Below are 21,331 nucleotides of genomic sequence, written 5' to 3' on the forward strand. Positions count from 1 at the left end.
ACTAAGATTATTGCAAGCAAATATTTAAAGATGGATTAAGTACCTTTTTAGGGACTAGGCAGCGAGGGTGTTTAATAATGCCTTTCCTATAATGGGCACTGCCTCAGTCACCAGCGAACTCGAATTGGAGACCGAAAAGTTGAGAGTCTGTGTTCATATCCTGTGAGTCACGATCCCTCAGCTTCTTATATTGAAAGTGACTAATATGAAGAGACAGATTTAAAGAGAGAGAGAGAGATAGGCCTTCCTTCATACACATGATATTACCGGTTGACGATGAAGCACTTTCCTGTGTGGTTACACCTCCTTTGCACTATTTTCAGACACGGACACGACTGGCATTTTCGGCACAAACCGACGACACAGCAAGATCTTCAAATGCTTCCGAAATTTCTCGTACCTGAATGAGTAGATAATGGGGTTGATCCATATGTTTGCAAAGGCCAAAATGATAGTGAAGCTATGTATAATTCCCAAGTCGAATTTCACGAGACCTGTGAGGTAGTGCAGGAGGGTATAAATGTCGTTTGGCGCCCAACAAAGCACGTAGCAGGCGCAGACGACAAAGAGGGTTTTGAGGACATTTTGTCGGGCGCGTTCGCGAAGGTTAGCTCCGGTGGATTGTTCGCGTAACTGGTGCCGAAGCTTTTTTGCTATCAGTGCGTAAAGGACAGCCATGGAACAGGAGGGCCCGAGAAAGTTGAATACAAATGTTGCAATTCCGACAGCATGTGAAATTACCGCGTTTGGCATGTTAATCACACAAGTACGCTCTTTGACGGTGGCCCAAAGGAAAACGTGAGCGTGAGAGGCTATTCCATATATCCATGGAACAGATGCTAGCAGTGGGATTCTTTTAACGCCAACGATCTGGCGGTAGCGAATGGGGTGACTGATTGCATAAAAGCGCTCCGCAGTGATGACAACGAGGTTGGCGCCACTCGCTGCTATCAACGCCCAAAAAGGATACCAAGTCAGCCACACCTTACACACGAGGCGGTCTAATAAAGGGTTGTTGGTGGGGAAAGTGCCAGAAGTCAAGGGGATCGCGAGAAGGAACAGAGCTGTCAACAAATCGATCAGCGATTGATTGGCTATCAGTAGGTTTGTGGCATCTTGGAGATCTTTGACGCGTGCGATGACAATGAGAACGAGCCCGTTGTCGAGAACACCGAAAACTCCAAACGCCACGTACATAGTGGTGGTCGGGTCAAATAGCGAGCTGGAGGCATTCATTTTACCAGCATAGAAACGAAGCGCCTTCCGATCTGCCAAGATGGTCGAAATGGTGTACCCCAAGGGATGGCTTCTTAGGAAAATGAGCAAGTGGTGAATAAAACTCGGCGCTTTATATTCCAAATATAGGGGTGGACAACCTCGACAACTTTCAGATTTCAAAGTTACGATGAAAGAAAAAGGACTTCAACCACCCACTTAGTTTCACATTAAAACATGTACTAGTAACTGAGCAGAGGGCTCGAAAGTTTGATGTACTTCTAAAAACACAAGGGAAAAAACAGACAACAGAAAAAGAAAGTACGGTGTATGACTGATCCCCGAGAACAAATCACAAACTTCCAAAGCTCTACTGGTAATCAATACTCATTCACCATTATGACTTTACTGATAGGTATTCTGTCTGTATCACAAAAAGCCCAAAAATATGATAAAAGCTGGTAGGGAGAGATTATGATGGTTGCTGCTTTTTACACATACGTACACACACACACATATACGTACACACACACACACACATACACATACACACACACACTGAATACAGTGAGAGAGAGAGATAAGAAATTAACGTAGTTCTATCATTATTTGCTTTAGCTTCATACAATTCATAAAAATTGACAAAAAATGGTGGATCTGAAATACATTATTGTATGGAGTTTTTTTACATTACGGAACTTTTATTGTGGTATTTTGCGAATGCTCTCGTAAAAGGCTTATTCTTGACAAAATTTTCCAGAAGACTTGATGCACATGGCGCTTTCATGATTTCTTGGGAGACCGAGACACTACAGACTGAAGGACTTGAGAAAAAAAATATATATTGATTGAATAGCCCTTGCTCTTTTTACGAGGGACAACTTTTTCATTTCGCAAATTCATCGATTGATTCCCATTAGTGGTGGTATATGTTTGAGTTGCATTCATGATTATAAAAAAAAAAAACTGAAGTAAAAAAAAAAAAAAAAGATCCTGAAGACATGCAATCGTTAGCAATTTTTTGCCGTTCTTTTTTCGATTAGATTTATGGATGATTTCATATTGGATCGAATTGAATGCACAACTTGTCAATGTGATGTCCAAATTCGGACAAAGAAATAATAACGTAATGAAGAGATCACACACAATTTTCCTCCGAATGTTGAATGTTTTATTCGTTTCAATTTTCAATGTTGTTCACGTACACATGATTGTAATATTTATACCATCATTTAATCTCTGTCATGGTCAATCCATTCCTGCTTTAATTATTGAAAAATATAGTCTATCAAAGATTATAATGCATTTACCAAAACATGGTAACGGCAAGGAGTAAATATTTCCGGTGCTGTCCCCGGGTGCTGTTTAGTGTTTCCAGGTTAACATGCCTGTACAATGAAAGGGCGATTAAACTGCACATTCATTGACATTACTTGAATATGAGACCATTCTCAAGCAAATAATTTTCACAGAACAATAGATATATAATGTACTCTTAAATGAATCCCACAAGGATTGGAACAATCATCCCCAGCATTCCCACTGATTAGTTACTATCCATTCCCTTTAAAAGGTCGAATTATATAAAAATGTTTCATCTAAATCTACCGACAAAGTATGGAAAGACGGTATCCCGTCCCACGCAAAGAAGCTGTTGCAATTTTATAATTGAAGTTCACCGATCTGGCACATTCTTTTGTTGGAATGTTTTTAAAAATCTTGAATTTTGAAAATATGAAATGGTTTTGTTATCGTGATGAAAAAGCAAAATGAATTCATTAACTTTGCTGCCTGACTTTTTCATGTACTGTTCAAATTATTTCAAACTCTGGAGGGAAGGGAAGGGATGTGGGAGAAGGCACCCCCCCCCCCCCCAAGAGGGAGCTAGTTTGAATTCTAAGATTTGACACACAAGGATTTGGAGTATACTTTCTGAGGATGATCTAGTAATTATTTGGAAACTTGTCAATCAAAAATGAAAAAAGATTCTTCAGTAATTCATCAAAATTGCACAATAAATAGAAGGTAAAAACAAACTGATTTTTTTTTTTAATTGTGGCGTGATTGATCACAAACTGCCAAAATTATTTGATAATGTAATACCTAAGCACAGGATATCTAATGACAATTCCTTCCAGAAACAGTAATTCGCAATACCAGACATGCATACGTTGTCAGGAAAACAAACTTACAAAAACGTTGTAATGATATACCTGGTGGTTATCGAAATAACACCTTCTTGTAATCGAGTAAATCCTACCCACCAAATGTCACTACAGCAACGTATTTTTTTTTGTTCTTGCATTTCGCATATCGCCATCAAGTAAAAAAACTGAATTTACTTATACTACCTGTTCGTGTTGTTGTATGATTCCTGAGATGTATTCACAAAACTCTCCAATTTATTACCTTATACACACTGTTTTCATCAACTTTAACTATTTACAGTTAACTTGGTATAAATTTCAATTCAAGGCCGGAGAACGTATAGGTATGATAACTTCTTGAATTGATCTGTATACATTACTCTATTATAGTCAAACAAACTTACAACAACAACAGCAAACAAGATCCCGTTTTTTCATAGTAATTCGCTAAACCATATTGCAGAATATTAATTTGGAATAAAAACAAAGTAAATGTACATTCTAGATTCCTAGAATTTACCCTGACTTTTGAACTATATTTCTATCAAAGAGGCATTAAAAAAAATACGTGGTGCTGATGCAAATGCATAATAACATAAACCATCGTAACATTCTTTATGACACTCTAAATTATTTAGGCTGAATGTGTGTATCCATATAAAAGCCGAGATAGACAAGTCTTTTGAAATGTATTATTGAAATGACAACCTAAAATATGAATGTTTCTGACTCTTCAAAACTTAAGTGAGATGTTGGAAATATTTGCTCTGTGAATGCAGTTGATTCGAAATCTCATCACATAAAACTTTTTGCAGATTTTACTGTAATATTTTTCTGTATATGACTAATCTATAACAAAAGATAATGTTATTGTTCATACACGCGATTATTGTCATGCAAACTTATGTTATCAGAAATGTACACTTGCAAATTATGTGATGCATCGAGCTGTTTAATCTATGAAATATACATTTTTTTTTTTCAGATTAGAAACTTATTTTTTTTCTACCAAAATGTGTCCACTGATTGACAAACTGTAAATGCAGAGTCAAAATTCTGTCACTGTTCAATGTCATTTAAGTAATCGGACATCTAAACTTACCTCTGAGGTCGATCATCCTGCTAAGAAAAAAAGAATGGAGTAAAGGTGTTTAATTTTCTCCAGATTAGAAAGTTTGGCTTAAAAAGAAATAGACGATAATTGACTACATTATAGCTCAACGGACTTATAACCTTTAATGTACTTATACTATAATTGAAAAAAATATTATATTTTATGAAATGAGCTATTATAAAAAAAAGGCTTTGAGTTTATTTTTCTTTCATCAAAGATAAAGCCAGTCCATAAGATGAGAGATGTTGATGATTATCAGATCATAATCATTAAGGCATCCGGCATCGCCATTGATAATAATTTTGCTATCTCCGTCAAGAAGTCATAATGTCAAAACCCTTAAAAACGTGGAGTATTTAAAAGCTCTATGACTGACTATACTCAACTATACCATATATACTAAGAATATGACCGTCCTCACCTGAATTTGTCCTAGGCTATTCATTAAAGTAGAGCTTATTCCATAGTTGCGAACATAATCTTCTTTCGCTGTACCAATGAGTGCCTACTTTCTTTCTCACTCTCTCTCATTTTATGTGTTATCTTTCAACTTTCCCTTAAAAATATAACGGAGAGGTTGACATTTTACGTCATATAATTTCAATATAAAATGTACGCATTCCATATGGTTGTTACGGTATCAAACATTTACATTTTTTGTGAACCTGAAAGTACGAGCCCTTTAATGGATGGATGATATCACCATGGATGGTCTGCGCGACGATCTTCCGCATAGCAACTTTCTCAAACCTTTCCTAAACTTGTCGTACCTGAAGGAGTAGATGATGGGGTTTATCCACATGTTGGCAAAGGCCATGAAAACCGTGATATCATAGATGACCCCTTCGAATTGCAATGTCCCTCCGATGTAGCAGAACAGACTATAAACGTCATTTGGCGCCCAGCACAAGACATAACACGCGCAGACGATAAAGAGGGTCTTTATAACATTTCTTCTTGCTTTTTCCCTCAGATTTATTCCAGTTGCCTGCTGGCGTAGTTGGTGCCTCAGTTTAGCCGCTATGACTGCATAGAGTATAGCCATTGTGCAGGATGGTCCAAGGAAATTAAGAATGAATGTAACGATTCCAATTGTCTTCCATATGATTATGTTTGGCATTTCAAAGAGATGACATATCTGTCCATCGACACGGGCCCAAGCAAAGAAATGAGCATTAAACACAAGCCCGTACACCCATGGCATCAGGGCCAGGAGAGCGACACGTTTATAATTGATGAACTGTCGATAGAGAATAGGACATGTTACGGCGTAAAACCGTTCAATGGTGATAACAATGAGGTTACCTCCGCTAGCAGTGATTAGCGCCCAGAACGGATACCAACTCATCCAAAATTCGCAAACAAAATCAGCAACTCTAGGTTTACCCGATGGAATAGAGGCCGGAACGACTTGGAGAAAGAGAAGAAAGGCAGAAGCTAAAAGGTCTATCAGAGATTGGTTAGCGATTAACAGGTTTGTGGCGTCGCGGAGAGTTTTCGTTCTGGCGATGACGATTAACACGATGCCATTGTCGATGATGCCGAATGCTCCGAATGCCACATACATTGTGGCAGTCGTATTCAACATCAGGCCTGAGCTCATATCGCAAAAAAATAGTGATTAAATTGGTGATTAGCCTCTCCCAGCGCCTGATGTCAAATGGTACGCAGAGGCATATATGACAGGTTGCAGGAAGAACTATTTAATTGACGTTACATCGCAGAACAGGACGGCTTCTTGATGGTGCGTCAATTTGGCGATAATCACTTTAATATTCGTCCCTCGCTTGCAAATTTACGGGATTTGAAAATTTCAGCCTATCACTGACTACCAAACTTTCCATCGCTGACGTCTTACCATCATCGGGTTGGTTGTTCGTTTGTTTTTTCTGTTCTGTAAGCATCGTTAAGTTTGACAAAAGTTTGCTCTTTTTTAAATGTTAATACAGTTCCTTGCTAATCGAGACCCGACATATTGTTGCCAAATAACTTCAATCATGTTTCAAATTGAATGAGTATTAGAACTTTCATTAACTAAAAAGAAAAATATATGTATGTAAAAAAAAAATCTTGGTGAAAAAAAAAGTTTTGAATGACAAAGTTACGATGATGAATAAGTGAATAAGGCGGTATTGCAGTAATATGAACTAATGCCAGCGGGAATCTTACAGTAATGGCATTTTGATGGCATTCCTATTTGTAGACACAGCAAGCGATCCTTTCAATAACATTCAGACATACTTTGTTCGTGCACTTAGCGATCACAGACTCATCTCTTTTTTTTTTTCTACAGAGCAACCCGAGGAGAGAGTTTAGCGACGGAAGCAAACCTACTCATCTATTCAAATCCAGAGATCTGTGAAATAAGGTAACAGCGAGCAACCTAAAGAAACTGGGAAAGAGATTTCACCAATGCTGCTGTTATCAGTCTTAATGGGAGGACACCGCCGCTTGGCATTGATTGCACAAAAAAAGTCATCGTGGTAAAAAATGTCATTCTTCATAAATATGATTAAAGTCAGCTTCTGGATGAATGATTTACAATTCAGAGTCATTCTCCAAGAATATAAGTCACTCCTAAGAAACACATAATATATGTTTAAATGGTTCCTTTAGACTGCAAGAATATACGTATTCTGAGAAAAACATAAGAATTCTGAATAAAGCTGGCAAGGATTGGATGCGCTGTCCTTCAACTTCTACCTGTTTACTTGATATTGTCCATTATTATGATAATGCTCCCTATATCAATACTCCCTATAAATATAGAGATATACTTTCATTTTTTCATCTTTAAATGCCTTACATTTGCCTTGACAAATTCTCTTATAGACGTCATAACCTTTTTTTTTGTGTGTGAGTGTGTGTGTGCGTGTGTGTGTGAGTGTATGTGTGTGTGCTTATTTCTGCTTTCTGCAACATATGAAATTGAACGAAATTCGAATAAAGAATGATTATATAAAAAAACACTTTCAGCATAATTCAGTGCAATATAATACAAAATGAAAAAATCAGCTGAGAACATGGCTTCATAATAAACGAAAGTTATCTGAAGTAGCATAATGAAACAATAGAGACAGTGTGCCACACTCACACGCACACATACACACACACACACACACATATATATATATATATATATACACACACACACAGAGGGAATATCATCCAATCGAAGCTCATAGCTACAGCTTTGATACACAGTGGATATACTATGTGTGTTATGATTATATTGTATACGTATTTACGTATATGTAATACCTATACAATCATCATATTGTGTGTCTCAAGAGTAATTTAATTCATATATATATATATACATATATATATATATATATACACACACACACACACACATATATATATATATATATATATATATATATATATATATATACAATGTATGTGTGTTGAGATTTCACGTATTGGCTCTGCGAAGAAATGAAGTCACAAACTGATAATGCATTTTTGGCCAGTTTGTTATATATATATATATATATATATATATATATATATATAAACCTGTGTGTGTGAGTGTGTGTACATATCAATAGTGGGTGTGTGACTTCGTGTTTTGTATGTTTCTACTGCCTCGTTTTGGTTTAAATTAGTACGCCTCGCAACAGTAATGTGAAACGCCACTCAATGTAGGCCTACAAAGTGGACTCTATGAACAAGACATGATGCCATCAGTTGGTATATTATGACCGTTCGTCTGAGTAGCGCAAGTTAACCTTCCAAGCATTACATTAGAAGAACATATAGCAAACTTTGGAGCTCTCTGGGAGACTGTCGGAGGAGGGGGGGGGGGCATGGTGTCCATTTGTATATTCTATCACACTGGATATCGCGCATACCACGTTCGTAGCGATAATAAAAAGACTGACCATGCGTTAGTTCAACTTTATTTTTCATTTCCATGAAATAAACAGGGAAAATTATATACAATGCATTAACATATCATATTTGTAACAATTTCAAAAAAAAAAAAATACCGTACATGTGATCACGAGTAACAACATAAATTCATTGTAACAAACGAGATCAAAATGTTAAAACTGGCCTCCAGTTTGGTTCCAGTCCCAGCTGCGCCAACTCTGGAGCAGATGCTGCTAACAAATTTGAAAGTACAGTCACTTATGCACATCGTATTTATACTCAGAGCTATAAGTTCTGGTGTTTTAGAAGAATATTTAACGGTATAATAACACTGTCTATAATGGATTTATAACTCTTAACTCTTAAAAGTAAAATGGAACTCATAAGTATTTTGATGAATGATTTGCAACACAATTCCGCCCCTTCAACCCTTTTTAATGATAGATAACTTCTAACAGCTCTACAATGAGTGATGCAATGTGGAGCTGTATCATTTTCCAGAGTTGAAAGAAAATAACCGACATGTAGTGAACATTTTCTGTATAAGGCAAATAGGCGACAAGGTTTGAAGGTTCGTTAATCCGAAAACGAAATAGGGTTCGTAATTCCGAAGGTTCGTTTATAGTACGCGCCTTCTTTTCAATTTTGGATTAGCGAACCTTCGGAATAACGACACTTATTTCAATTTTGGTCAATATTGAACCTTCGGACTAAAGAACTTTAGGAATAACTACACAAATGTTCGGATTAACAAGCTTTTTTTTTTCATTTTGGGGATTAACGAACATGTATAAAGAAATTTCTGTGTTTCTGTCTGAGGAATCTTATGTTATTTGCAGATTAACAAACTTTCGAAATAACGAACATTATCTCTGTCTACATTCCTTGTCTATTTCCTTCAAACTTCACCTTTCGTTTTTGTCTCTGTAGCTATTACACAACACAGTACGTGACACACGCTATTAAAGTGACATTATTTATCATCGTTTCTTTGTAAATCAACTGAAGTAAGTTTTGATTCATCCAGGTAACATTCAATTAAGGCACAAAATTAATCATTGCATATGGAAATATTTCTTGATTCCGACATGATGGAGCGTCGGACGTTGAACCGTTTGTAGATATCATAAACAGTTAGTCCAGATAAAATGAGTTAATTTGTGCCTTAACTTCCCGGTAAATGTTGCTACAACAGCAACGACGACTACAACAACAACAGCAACAACATCATCCATTCCTATGTTTTATTCATTCTTTTGAACAATTTTCTTTTTTTTTATGTCAAATATTTTGAAAATTAGTAATCAATTTCTCAGTCAATCAAGAGGAAATTATAACCTACCTAAAGTTGTGTATAAGACTGCTAATTTATAATAAGATTTTGGATTTAGGGGGGAATTGTGTATATAAAAGGCGAATTTTGAAGCCGTTGTCATTCATGACTCTTGCTACCTTATTAATTGGGTATCTTTATTGTTATTATGGTTACTGGGGATTTGGACACTAATGAATCCGCGGCCATGATTTTATATGCATATAGTTTCATTGCAATGACATGACAACAATAGATATAGAATTATAAAGAAATGCATTTCGTCGAGGCATGGGGTATATAAATTGCGTTTAACAGACGGATACAATTTAGGATTTAGTAAAAATGTACATGTGTATATTTAAAAAAAAGCTTTGAAATACAATAATGGATGCAATTCTGTCGAAAAGCAAGAATGAGAATAGAGAGTAAGCAGAAAGCAAGTATAACATGATCAACAATTGATATTGTCGAACTATACTGATCTTTTTTTCTTCTTTAAAGAAAAAATAATTTTTTCCCCATTTCCAGAAATATACTGTATATGTAAACTTTACGGGAGCCCATCATTGATGCATTTCCCCCCGGTAACATTTAATGTAAATGTCACATTTTTTGTGGGTAATTTTAGTAGATTAAGAAACAAATGTGTGCATCGATGTAAAAGTACCAACAGTGACTAATTTGTACATCTTGCTGGCAATTTTGAAACAAATGTAGATGAGCCTTCAGGGTGTGCGGTGTACTAATGACTATTTCAGACTACAAGAAGTTTCTCGGGACAAGTAACATAAATTATATGTTACCGTGATTTATTAGGTTATTATCATTATTATTTTTGTGCAATCTGAACTTCAACAAAAGGTCTTATGTACCCGTCACAATACCTACTAGAAAACACACACACACACACACATGACATAGGTGCAATTGGTGAAATAAGCCACCTTTAGGTGAAAATTATGAAATATATGGATGATTACCACACACTTTTTGCATATAAGATTATATAACTTTAACGAAATTACTCCTGATATTCTAAGCTAATTCAATGCCATGTCAAAAAGAAAATGGAAATATGAGCTTTGAATGTGATGACGGAGCTAAATACAATTGAAGAAATATTGCTTTTTTCTACAGCTTTCTTACAACGCTTATATAGCATGAGTGATAAACTTTATCAACTTCGTCAGATCTAATTCATGCGAATTACATATACCAGTGATTAAAATAGTACAAGAATATCAATTGTAGTCTTAGGTTTTGTTTACTTTCACGATGACTAATATCAACGAATTATACATAAAGCATCGACACGAAGATGCTTACTTGAATTCCTTCCTTCAGTTGGATAGCCAAGCTCTCCGCAATTCACATGAAAATGCATACACGGAAAAAATAATATGAATGCATCTCAGAAGACAGATGGCGCAACCACAATATTCATGATGTATATCGTCTTCACGTCTATCTTTCTATTACTGGTTTTGGTCCCGTATACGACTAGTCGGAATATCATCACTGACCTTTTAGGTGTACGAACAGCCAAAAAAATAACAAAATTTAAAACATCAATGGTAGAATGCAATAATCACAAGTCTGCTGACGTCCCTTGAAAATGTGCATTTGATAGCCTTTTACTGTGTCACACGCTTAAGACATATCCCTAGTGCCAGCCGAAAATATCGGCGAAATGTGGTACTCATCGCGTACCATATTAATGGTTCGGCACACTGGATGAATGGGCGTAGGATTATAGTAATGTAAGGTAAAGCTGGATACTGTTCGGCGTTGATAACTGAATGCAATAGGGCTGGAATCCTAGAGAACATGAAAATCATTGTTGTCGTTATTACCATGGCAGCTAGACGAATGTTCGTCTTGTGTTTCGCACACCCAACGCACGCACCAGTGCTCTCGAGTTTTCGTTGGCGCACTACGAGAACGTACACGCAAAACGAGTAACAGAATCCCATGCACATCAGCGGAAATACGTACAAAATGAATGTGATGATAAATGTGAAATTTAATTCCCCATTAAAGTGAAAATACTCCAAGCAGATATCGAAAACAAAGAAGGGGAGGAGGAAATTGCTGACGGTGACAAGCAATCCGGAAATCCAAATGGCGCCAATAGAAATGAGCACTATCCGAGGAGTAATGCGACTAATTCGAAGGCAGACGAGTGGTTTGACGATCGCCATGTATCGTTCTATCGATAACGCAATCAAGGTGAAAACAAATACCGCATATGAACACACACTAATTGAGAGCAGCACCTGAGCTGACCGCTGGCAACTGTTCGAGTACCATCCTTCCGGGCAGCTGGCGAGAAGCAACATTGGACAGAGACAGTATAGAATGCTGGCTACCGTCAGGTTGGCGAGAAAGAGGTGACATCTTGTTCGAAGATCTTTGAAGAAAATCACCAATAGGAGGATGCTGGCGTTGTCCAGGATACCGACCATATTCAAGGTTGTTTCCCACATGGCAACATAGGTGGTGTACGAGGCAGTTTCATCTCGGGCTGAACAGGATTCATTTGGATGAGTATGATATAACTTAATGGGTGTTGACACAGAAAAAATCATGGCTGGTTGACGGACGTTTAGAGAAAACTTCCCAGTGTGAAAGAAGCCCGTAATGTCCCCTGTGTTACAAACTGTCTCTGCCTACGACGAAAATTATGTCGAATTACGATGAGAACTCTAAGAGATGGTTTTTACGCTAATTCTCATCAGCATTGGCGCAAACACTTTTATTCTTCCACACCTTTATCAAAGAGAGTGGTCTCACAGAAAAATTTTATGATTATAGTTTGACATTATATCATTAGCCCTCATATCTATGTCATGTGTTTACGACTTTCATATCACATGAGCTGAACACACGCGACAATGACGTTAACAACATCAATAAACAAATCAGTTCCTAGAATGGGGTTTCACATAGTTACATAATATAAGTATAGTTGCTGGTATCTCCGTCGATTTATAGTTACGCCACATTACAAACAATCAAAAACCTAAACCAGATAAATGCCAGTTAAATCCAAGCAAACACAACATTAACGAAAATAAAGTAATTTCTTAAAGATGCTTTATAATAACTAATGTTGTATGGTGTTTTTTTGTTTGAATTAAACCCAAACAAACAGAACATTAACGAAAATAAAGCAAATTCGATGCATTAGATTCATTGGATGATTCCGATTTCATGATTTGAGGGTTTCTTTTTCTTCACTGGATACATGTAGCGCATGAGAGGGTAACTATAATAATGAGTTTTTAGCATTCAATTTAATACTTTATGCAATTATAAAAAAAAAAATCTGAACTTTGCAAAGAAGAGTTGCACAGAAAATGTAGGTTGCTCAATCTGTATATGTATTCAGGCAAGTGATGGATTACTTTCAAAGGTAGGCAGTGTATTCTGACTTCATCGCTTTAACAGAGAGTATGTTTGTGACCACCCAGCTCAAAACCCATTGCACAAAGAGTTGTAGATTAGGATTCTCTTCAATGAATCAAAAAATGTCATTAAGGTTGACCAACTCAACTTTGCTAAGTTTGTCGTGGCAGGGAGAGTATAATCTTTTCTCTGACTACGGTCAATATTTTGCAGCTTCAAGCAGACCGAAATCGAGATAAGCCTATTAGCAGTTACTCTTGACGGTAGCATTTTGCATTAACTGAGAAATGATACATGTTTCCATATATATATTTCTTTGCCATTTCTACGAAACTGCACTTCCAAAAGGTTTTATTTATTTCAATCATTTTTTTTTTTTTTGGGGGGGGGAATGTGTTTAGTACTGAGGTCCAATATTTTGACAAGTTATATATCGATATAAACCTGAGAGCTAATCTTTGAAACAATGTAGAAAATGGGGAAGTCATTTTTGCCTGCTCTTAATTAGTTTTGAGAAAGGCGGTCACAGTCATAAGCCTATATGACATGAATGCGACATTTTCCTAACGCAGTCAACCTGGGGTTAAAAGTATTACGTATATTTTTTGACAACATAAGGTTAGTCCGACCTCATCATGTCTTGGTCCTACATCAAGAATACAGAATGCAAGCGACTTGCCCTCATCAGGCTAATAGCATGATATTTACGACAGTAACAAATCAGGCGGGGAAAAAACCCTGCAAACCCTGCAATTCACCTTTGGGGAAACAGTCGTGATCAGACATCCATTATCACGAAAATCACTCATTATTTTGTTCGATTCAACAACTAATTCAGTAATAAATAGCGAAGGGATATAGCAGTGATGACATGAGGAATTAGATTGAAATTAACGGCGAAACGACAATTACAACTTATAAGATATCTTGAGGGAAAAATTGTCAGACATGAGGATATAATGATGAAGCCATTCATAGATCGGTGAAAATAAACGATAGGATTGAGAAAATAAACTGAAGTTTGACAAATCATTTAGCAGGACATGAATCCATTACCTTAATGATTACCGTACCTTTTTGGATGTTTTAGGTGACCAAACTTACGTGTCGAATCATTGCCTTGACTTGATAAAGAAGTTACTCCACCTCACGAAATGTCAGAAGGACATATATGACACGTTCTTCACGATAGGAATCTTTGGAGAAAAGGAGCATACATTCTACAGGCAGTGTATTCTCAGCAGGTCCCTCCATTTTTCGCACGATGCATATTGATACTTCATGTTGATTACTTCAATACTCATTACAATATTCAATTATTATAAAGTTTTAATTATTGTTATAAATGTTAACTCTGTTCAATTCACATTTTCTTGTTTACATTATTTCTGTCACTGAGGAAAGTGAGATGCGTATTACGTTTTTGTCTAAAAATTGATATAAACTTGAATCTAAATTTGTTTGGATTTTTTGTTTTTGTTCTACTTCTTTTGGACGTTCTGTGGTCTCTTTGCCTTGTCTTCATCAAGATTTTCAAGCAAGTTTACGAACTTTTAGTATTTTTAGCTGTAAATTTAAGAGAAAAATGACATGTCCCAATTATACGTCTGCTTGAAAATAGCTAATTTTATTACGTGTTTGAGGTTAAAGTCTACCTGATATGTAGGACCTAGTAAATGCTTACGGACCAACTCCGTCTGTGTGAAACCCTGAGTTTACAGACGCAGCTGCATTGTTTGTGTAGAGGGATGGTACTTTTTGAGGACTTCTCTTAATGAACAATCTTCGAAAGGCTTTCTGAAACTTTTTATATCGAAATGCATAAATCACAGGATTTATCCACATATTTCCGAAAGCCATAAGAACGGTGATCTCGTACGCAAGTCCTTCGTAGTTCCCGACTCCTTGGATTAGGTACACGAAATTAAAGAAATCATTTGGGGCCCAGCAGATGACGTAACAAGCACAGACGATGACGAGGGTTTTAATGACGTCCTGTTGCGCCTGAACTCGATGGTTCACCCCCTTATTATGTGCAGTCAGCCCGAGACGCAGTTTATAGGCGATGCAGACATAAAGCGCCACCAATGCGCACGAACAACCCACAAAATTCAACACAAAGGCTATTACTCCTATAGTAACACCAGCAGTAACGCTGGGCCATCGCATAATAAAACACAACTGGCCCTCAACCCCAGACCATGCGATGATATAGATATTAAAAATCAATGCGTACAACCAAGGCACCGCGGCTAAAATTACAACGTGTTTAAACCTTACCAACGTATGAAATCGCAGTGGGTAACTAATAGCGTAAAATCGTTCACATGTGATAACGACCAGATTTGCCCCACTGGCCATGATCAACGACCAAAATGGATACTTGCTCACCCAAAAGGCACAGAAAACTGCTCTTAGTCCCAGGCCACCATTTGGCGGAGATGCCGGTGTGATCTGGTAAGCAACGAGGAGCAGCGATGTCAGCAGGTCTATGAGCGATTGGTTGACGATCAGAAAGTTTGTGGCGTTGTGCATGTCGTTTACCAACCCCATGACGACTAGGACCAACCCATTGTCGATGACACCGAAAATTCCAAATGCTATGAATATTGGAGTCATATACAGAGATGAAGTGGCATTGTCTGCGAGGGGCGGGAATTCATCAATTATTATTGAAGAATAATTATTCATTTTTGGCCCTTGTCTCTTTACTTTCACGACAGCGTCAGCTATAGAGTGTCTGTCAGAGAAAATATTGCCACTTTTTTTTTTCTCGTCAAGCCAAACTCATAAAAAAGTTACACTGAAATCATCGAGATCTTCCCACTTTTTGTCACTTTCTCTTTCAAGACCAATGCCTCAACAACTCGTACACCGCTGCAACCGATTCGGTATGGCGTCCCTGGAAGCTTTCCACCTGTATCAATAATTGTAAGGAAAAGAAAAGGCGTTAAGACATGGAATGCCATTATTGTCACATAACAGTACCAGCTTAATGGAATTATCATCTTACATCTTCCAAGGACGTGGTAAAGCTGTTATGCACCAGCTCGTTTACACTACGTGTATAGGCCCTTCTACAAATTTAAATCAAATTTTGGTTCATAGGTTTGCACTTGGCATCTATATAGAACATAGACAGTTACATTACTCCGTCTTCACTAATTATAACCCTAATATCAAATTCTGCATATCTCTGCTTATATCTGTAACAATGATCGAGTAACAGCGCTTTGAAGTAAAGCAAATAATTTTACAAATTATTAGTTGTTTTTTAAAACTACATATTTAATTGTTTGTTCTTTGTTGAACTTACATTTTAGACCTTATCATGATTTATCTCGACATGTGTAGAAAATGTATTTTTTGCATGATATGTTGTGTACACTAATATTCTTTGTTGAAAATGAAGATAAATACATGAAATTAATTGAAACTCAGTCATAGAGACAAGTGAATGAATAACCATGTCTTATAGACATTGCAATCGCTGGCTTTGTGCTCAACCTCATACAATCTGTGGAATATTACATTAAATTACAGAAAGACGAAAAAAAAAAAACAAACAAGAACTGATTTTACAATTAAGGTTTGCAATCGACTTCAGTCGTGCACATTGCAGATGGTGGGTTTCATGTAGATAGCAAACGCCACCGACCTTGTGACGCAAGGCCGGGATTATGTACAGACAAATCCCGCTAATAACCTGTCCTCGGGACGTTTTCTTTCCTTATGTATAAGATTTCGTTGCAGCCAAACAGGATAGTACATAAAGAGTTAAAAATGATAACTTTGAGACCTGAATTTTTACTTCGTTGTAACGAGAATTTGTTTAACTTTGTTCGTCATATCGGGAGTACATTGCACTGGCAATTTTCTAGTCACTGTAATATATCAATTCAAGTTTAATATTTTGAAAAGAATTATACCTCCTCAATTCAAAGGAAATAAACAGACTTTTTTTCCAGACATTAATTTTCGCACTTCACATATCATAATAGATGTAAGCATGTGGCGAAGCACCACTTGCTAACTTATCTGACCCTCTATGTGGACATAAAGAAGACGATACACAGTGGTTCAAAAACTCTCTGAGCAAACGGATGGAATTTCCACATATTGAATTATACCGACTGAAATTTGTCACGGCGTAATTTCCGTCATTAGAGATAAATGTACACGAGGCAGTGTCTTAATGTCAATGCACTCATTTAAAAACTTTTTGTTCGAATTTACGAGCTAAACGTCTTGTTTAAAGTGATTAGAGTGCAATCCCAAACTTTGTTCAAGTTGACTTGACTAGACAGACATAGACAGAGTAAAGATGAATGAAAAGAATGACAGATATTCTAACGAAATTTCAATTCCCCCCTTGTCAGTAAGCATGACCTTAGTCTTCAAAGAGAAGGCGATACTTAATCTGTCTATCGACGCAGACCCGGACAAATGATATTATGCCCGTATGTCCATGGCATTACGACCAGCATGGCGTTTATGCGTTAGAGAATAGGACAGCCAAAGAGATTTTATAGGCCTGGTAACAGCGTAAAATCGTTTAATGGTAATGACATTGAGGTTACCTCCGGTCGCTTAATGCGGTTAGCACCCAGAACAGATACCAACTCATCCAAAATTCGCAAACAAAATCAGGAGCTCTAGGTTTACCCGATGGAATAGAGGCCGGAACGACTTGTAGAAAGAGAAGAAAGGCAGATACTTAACGGTCTATCAGCGATTGGTTAGCAATCAACCGGTTTGTAGCGTCGCGGAGATCTTTCGTTCTGGCGATGACGATTAGCACGATGCCGTTGTCGATGCTGCCGAAAACCCCGAAACAGCGTAGCAGTGTCCAACACCAGGCCTGAGCTCAGATCTCTAAGATTATTGATTAGATAGATATTTAGCCTCTTTTTTATATTTTCGATATTAAATTGTATTAAAAAATGCTAGCCAAAACTCTGGAAGTTAGTACGCCGCATAAGAGGACTACTTCTTGATGGTCGGTCAATCGGCTGATAATGCGATAATACGAGGGTTGAAAATGTCAGTCTGCATTTATACCTCTAACTTTTCGTTACTGACGTCCTCAAAGTTCTGTTAATTGTTTTCAATATGCCTCGTGATGTATGAAAAAATAGCCTTTTGAAGGCTTACATACCATTCGTTGTTATTCGCATTTGAAACGTTCCTTGCTTTTCTATTTCACGAAAATTTCATCACGTGACGATTTGAATAGCAGAATGCAGAAGTTCCCTTGGTAAGTTAGGAAAAATAACTTGGTGGGGATGAAGTGGGTTTTTTTTTTATAGTAAGAATATAAAGAGATGATGAACTGTTAAAATGATGCGATACTTTTAGAAACCTTGTTGCATTGGCATCATGATGAAACATCCACTTGCAGACACCACCAGCGAACCTTTCAATAACCATTGAAAGACATCCTTTCTTCGTGCACTTAGCGATCGCAGCGTCCTTCTTGCCATACAGGATATCAAGGAGAGAGTTTTGTGAAGGACGCAAACAGTCATCTATTCACGTCTAAAGATCTGGATGTCAAATAAGGCAACAGTGAGGGACTAAAGAACCTTTGGATGAGATTTCAACAGATGCCCCATTCATCAGTTATCATGGGAGGATATATCGTCGCTTGGCGGAGATGCAAACAAGTTGACCGGAGTTGACGAGAGTTGGATTCGTCGTTTTTCACGTCGTGAGGCAGGTTTCAGTGAATAATCAGAAAATGGGCTGTAAATATTGATCATACAATGTTTGCTAGAAATATGGCTCTGATCTCAGACCTAGACTGAGTGTGTTATGGCGGAAAGGTAAACCCAAAGAATTCAGTAAACTTGACATAATCGCAGTAATGCTCCCCAGCAATAGATGTAGCTATACTATATATGGTAACATTGCATGAGATGCCTTGCTTTGGCAAAGTCAGTTTCCTTGTCGTTAAGACTTGGTTGTCTTGCATTTATCTTAAAGGGATCGTATAGTTTTGGTTGAGACAGAGAACTTCAGGTTTCTAAAATTTTTTGGTGAGATAATGAGAAACCTTTTATGAAATATGAAAGAACATGTAATTCCAAGAGGAATTCAACGTTTATTAGATGAAAATTGGTTTTTGAAATGGCTGAGATATCCAAAAAAAGAGCGATCTTAATAAAAGATGGAACCCACCTTTTATTATGATCGCTTTGTTTTACTTTTTTTTAGATGTCTCAGCTATTCCAAAACCGATTCTCATGAAATAAACTCTGAATTCCTCTTAAAATGTTACGGTCTATACTATTTCATAAGTGATCTCTTGGTATCTCACAAAAAGTTAAAAGCCCATTTCTCGTCTCCATCAATACTACACCGTCCCTTTAAGCAACAAACTCCTTTTAGCACAGTTCAGTGCAACATTTTCGAACTCATATTAGCCTAGATAATTACTTAACAATAACAAAAGTTGCCACAGTAGTCAAATAGATTTTAAAAACCCATTGACACAATATACACAGACAAACACACACACACAAAACAAACTCATAGATATACGTATAAAGAGAATATCCCGTCACGATTTTACAATTTCTTATATACATTTTATACACAACTATGTACATTTACATATGAAATATATGTATGTATATATATATATATATATATATATATATATATATATATATATTATACAATAAGAGTAGCGCATCAACTAGATTTGTGACTTGATACTAGAAAATAGGTTTGACCAACCTTACCCATACAGTCATTGTGCTCGGTTACTTCCGAAGTCAGGTGGTGTAAGACGATACACTACTTTTGTCACCAGCTCATAATGATAAGCCAGTTCGTATCAGATAGATTCACTTTGCGCATGAGCAGAAAAAAAAGGTCATTTTTACCAACAGGCAAGATGGTTTTCAAATTCACTGAGATAAGTATACGCGATGGGATGATTATTCACATTATCCTAGTAAATGTTGCTTGCCAGCACATCCGCCTGACAGCAGGTCTGGTCTTTTGGCAAGATAAATAGAAAGAAAAACAAGTTTGGTAGAGCATGCAATGCAAAAACAGAGAAATGGATGTTTCCGTATAAGTTGAGAGACCCTGCATTCTCGTTAACTGGCGCCTGTTTCACTAAGCTCTGAGATCATTCTTAAGTTTGATTCAGCCGATCTCAGGAAAAGTTGTGGGATCGAAGTTGGGTCGATTTCCCATGTTACAGTGAAACAGGCCCCTGGTCTACGCATGTTCATTATCATGCTGTTTGAACATGAATTCCATGAATAAAATTGTTACGCCGGGCAAGCTTATACACTGTAAAAACATCGGTGTTAGATTTAAAACCATGGGTGTTAAATCTAACACCGATCAAACTTCAATAGAGGACCACAACCACAGGTGTAGAAAATGCACTGTGATGGTGTTGAAAAGTGTTCACCTGACACTTCGTGGTGTTAATTTGACACTGTACCTGGTGTTATTTTGACACTTTACTGGTGTTAATTAAAAAAATGACACCACATGGTGTTGATTTGATATTTGTTGGTGTTATTATCAATGGTTTAACACCCGTCCAGCTTCAATAAGAGACCACACCAGCTGGTGTTACTGTGGTGTAAATTTATTTTCACATTTTTTCAAAAATCTAGTATGTTAATGTAAAATTCTTGATCGTCTTGTTTAAATTAAAAATCAGCAAGAAGTGCAGTTACTAAGAAACTCTTCAAAAACAGTTTTATATTTGGAAATGACACCCGGAGGTGTTAATTCAACACCATAAATGAGCACCGAAAATTTAACACCAGCTCGGTGTTCACTATTTAACACCGGACTTTTTGCAGTGTACATTATGACATTTTTAAAACGGGTGACGAGTCTAACCAACCGAAAAAATATAAAGGTCAATGGTGCTAATTTGCTCGTGAGCTAATAAGCCAGTTCGGAGTTATTAGCTCATGGACACACTGGTCCCCATGACCTTTCTTTTTCTCAATCGGTTAGGAGCATTTTACTCGTTTTAGAGCGACATAGTACGTAAGCTTTACGTAACAATTTGTGGAATTCATTGATCCTTTTCAAACAAAGAATGGACTTGCGTAGACCACAATACAACCAGAATGATCCGTCAATTAACATTTGGAAAAGCATCAATTTCATTATTTTACATTGAATGTGATAACAATCTCTTTCTATTGATATTGCCAAAATAAAAATGTCACTTTTACACAGAGGTCAGCTTTGTTTGACGTTGGTATAAGA

At 36.9% G+C, this 21,331-nt stretch overlaps 1 protein-coding gene across 1 annotated transcript; it reads right to left on the reverse strand.

Annotated features, from left to right (window-relative positions):
• Window positions 1-297: 297 nt before the first annotated feature.
• Window positions 298-5,521, reverse strand: LOC139736677 (delta-type opioid receptor-like). Its single transcript, XM_071647425.1, has 3 exons — window positions 5,247-5,521; window positions 4,465-4,481; window positions 298-1,268 (listed from the first exon to the last, which is right to left on the reverse strand). Exons 1-3 carry the CDS (start codon window positions 5,519-5,521, stop codon window positions 298-300), a joined length of 1,263 nt encoding a protein of 420 aa, XP_071503526.1.
• Between the last annotated feature and the right edge of the window lie 15,810 nt (window positions 5,522-21,331).

Source organism: Diadema antillarum, unplaced genomic scaffold (genome assembly GCF_040938485.1).
Source record: "Diadema antillarum isolate AM-2024a unplaced genomic scaffold, OU_Dant_1.0 seq00000662_RagTag, whole genome shotgun sequence".
Taxonomy (NCBI): Eukaryota; Metazoa; Echinodermata; class Echinoidea; order Diadematoida; family Diadematidae; genus Diadema; species Diadema antillarum.

Excerpts from the sequence above, each read along its gene's own strand:
- LOC139736677 (XM_071647425.1), bottom strand. The coding sequence starts at position 5,521 with ATGGCTATACTCTATGCAGTCATAGCGGCTAAACTGAGGCACCAACTA.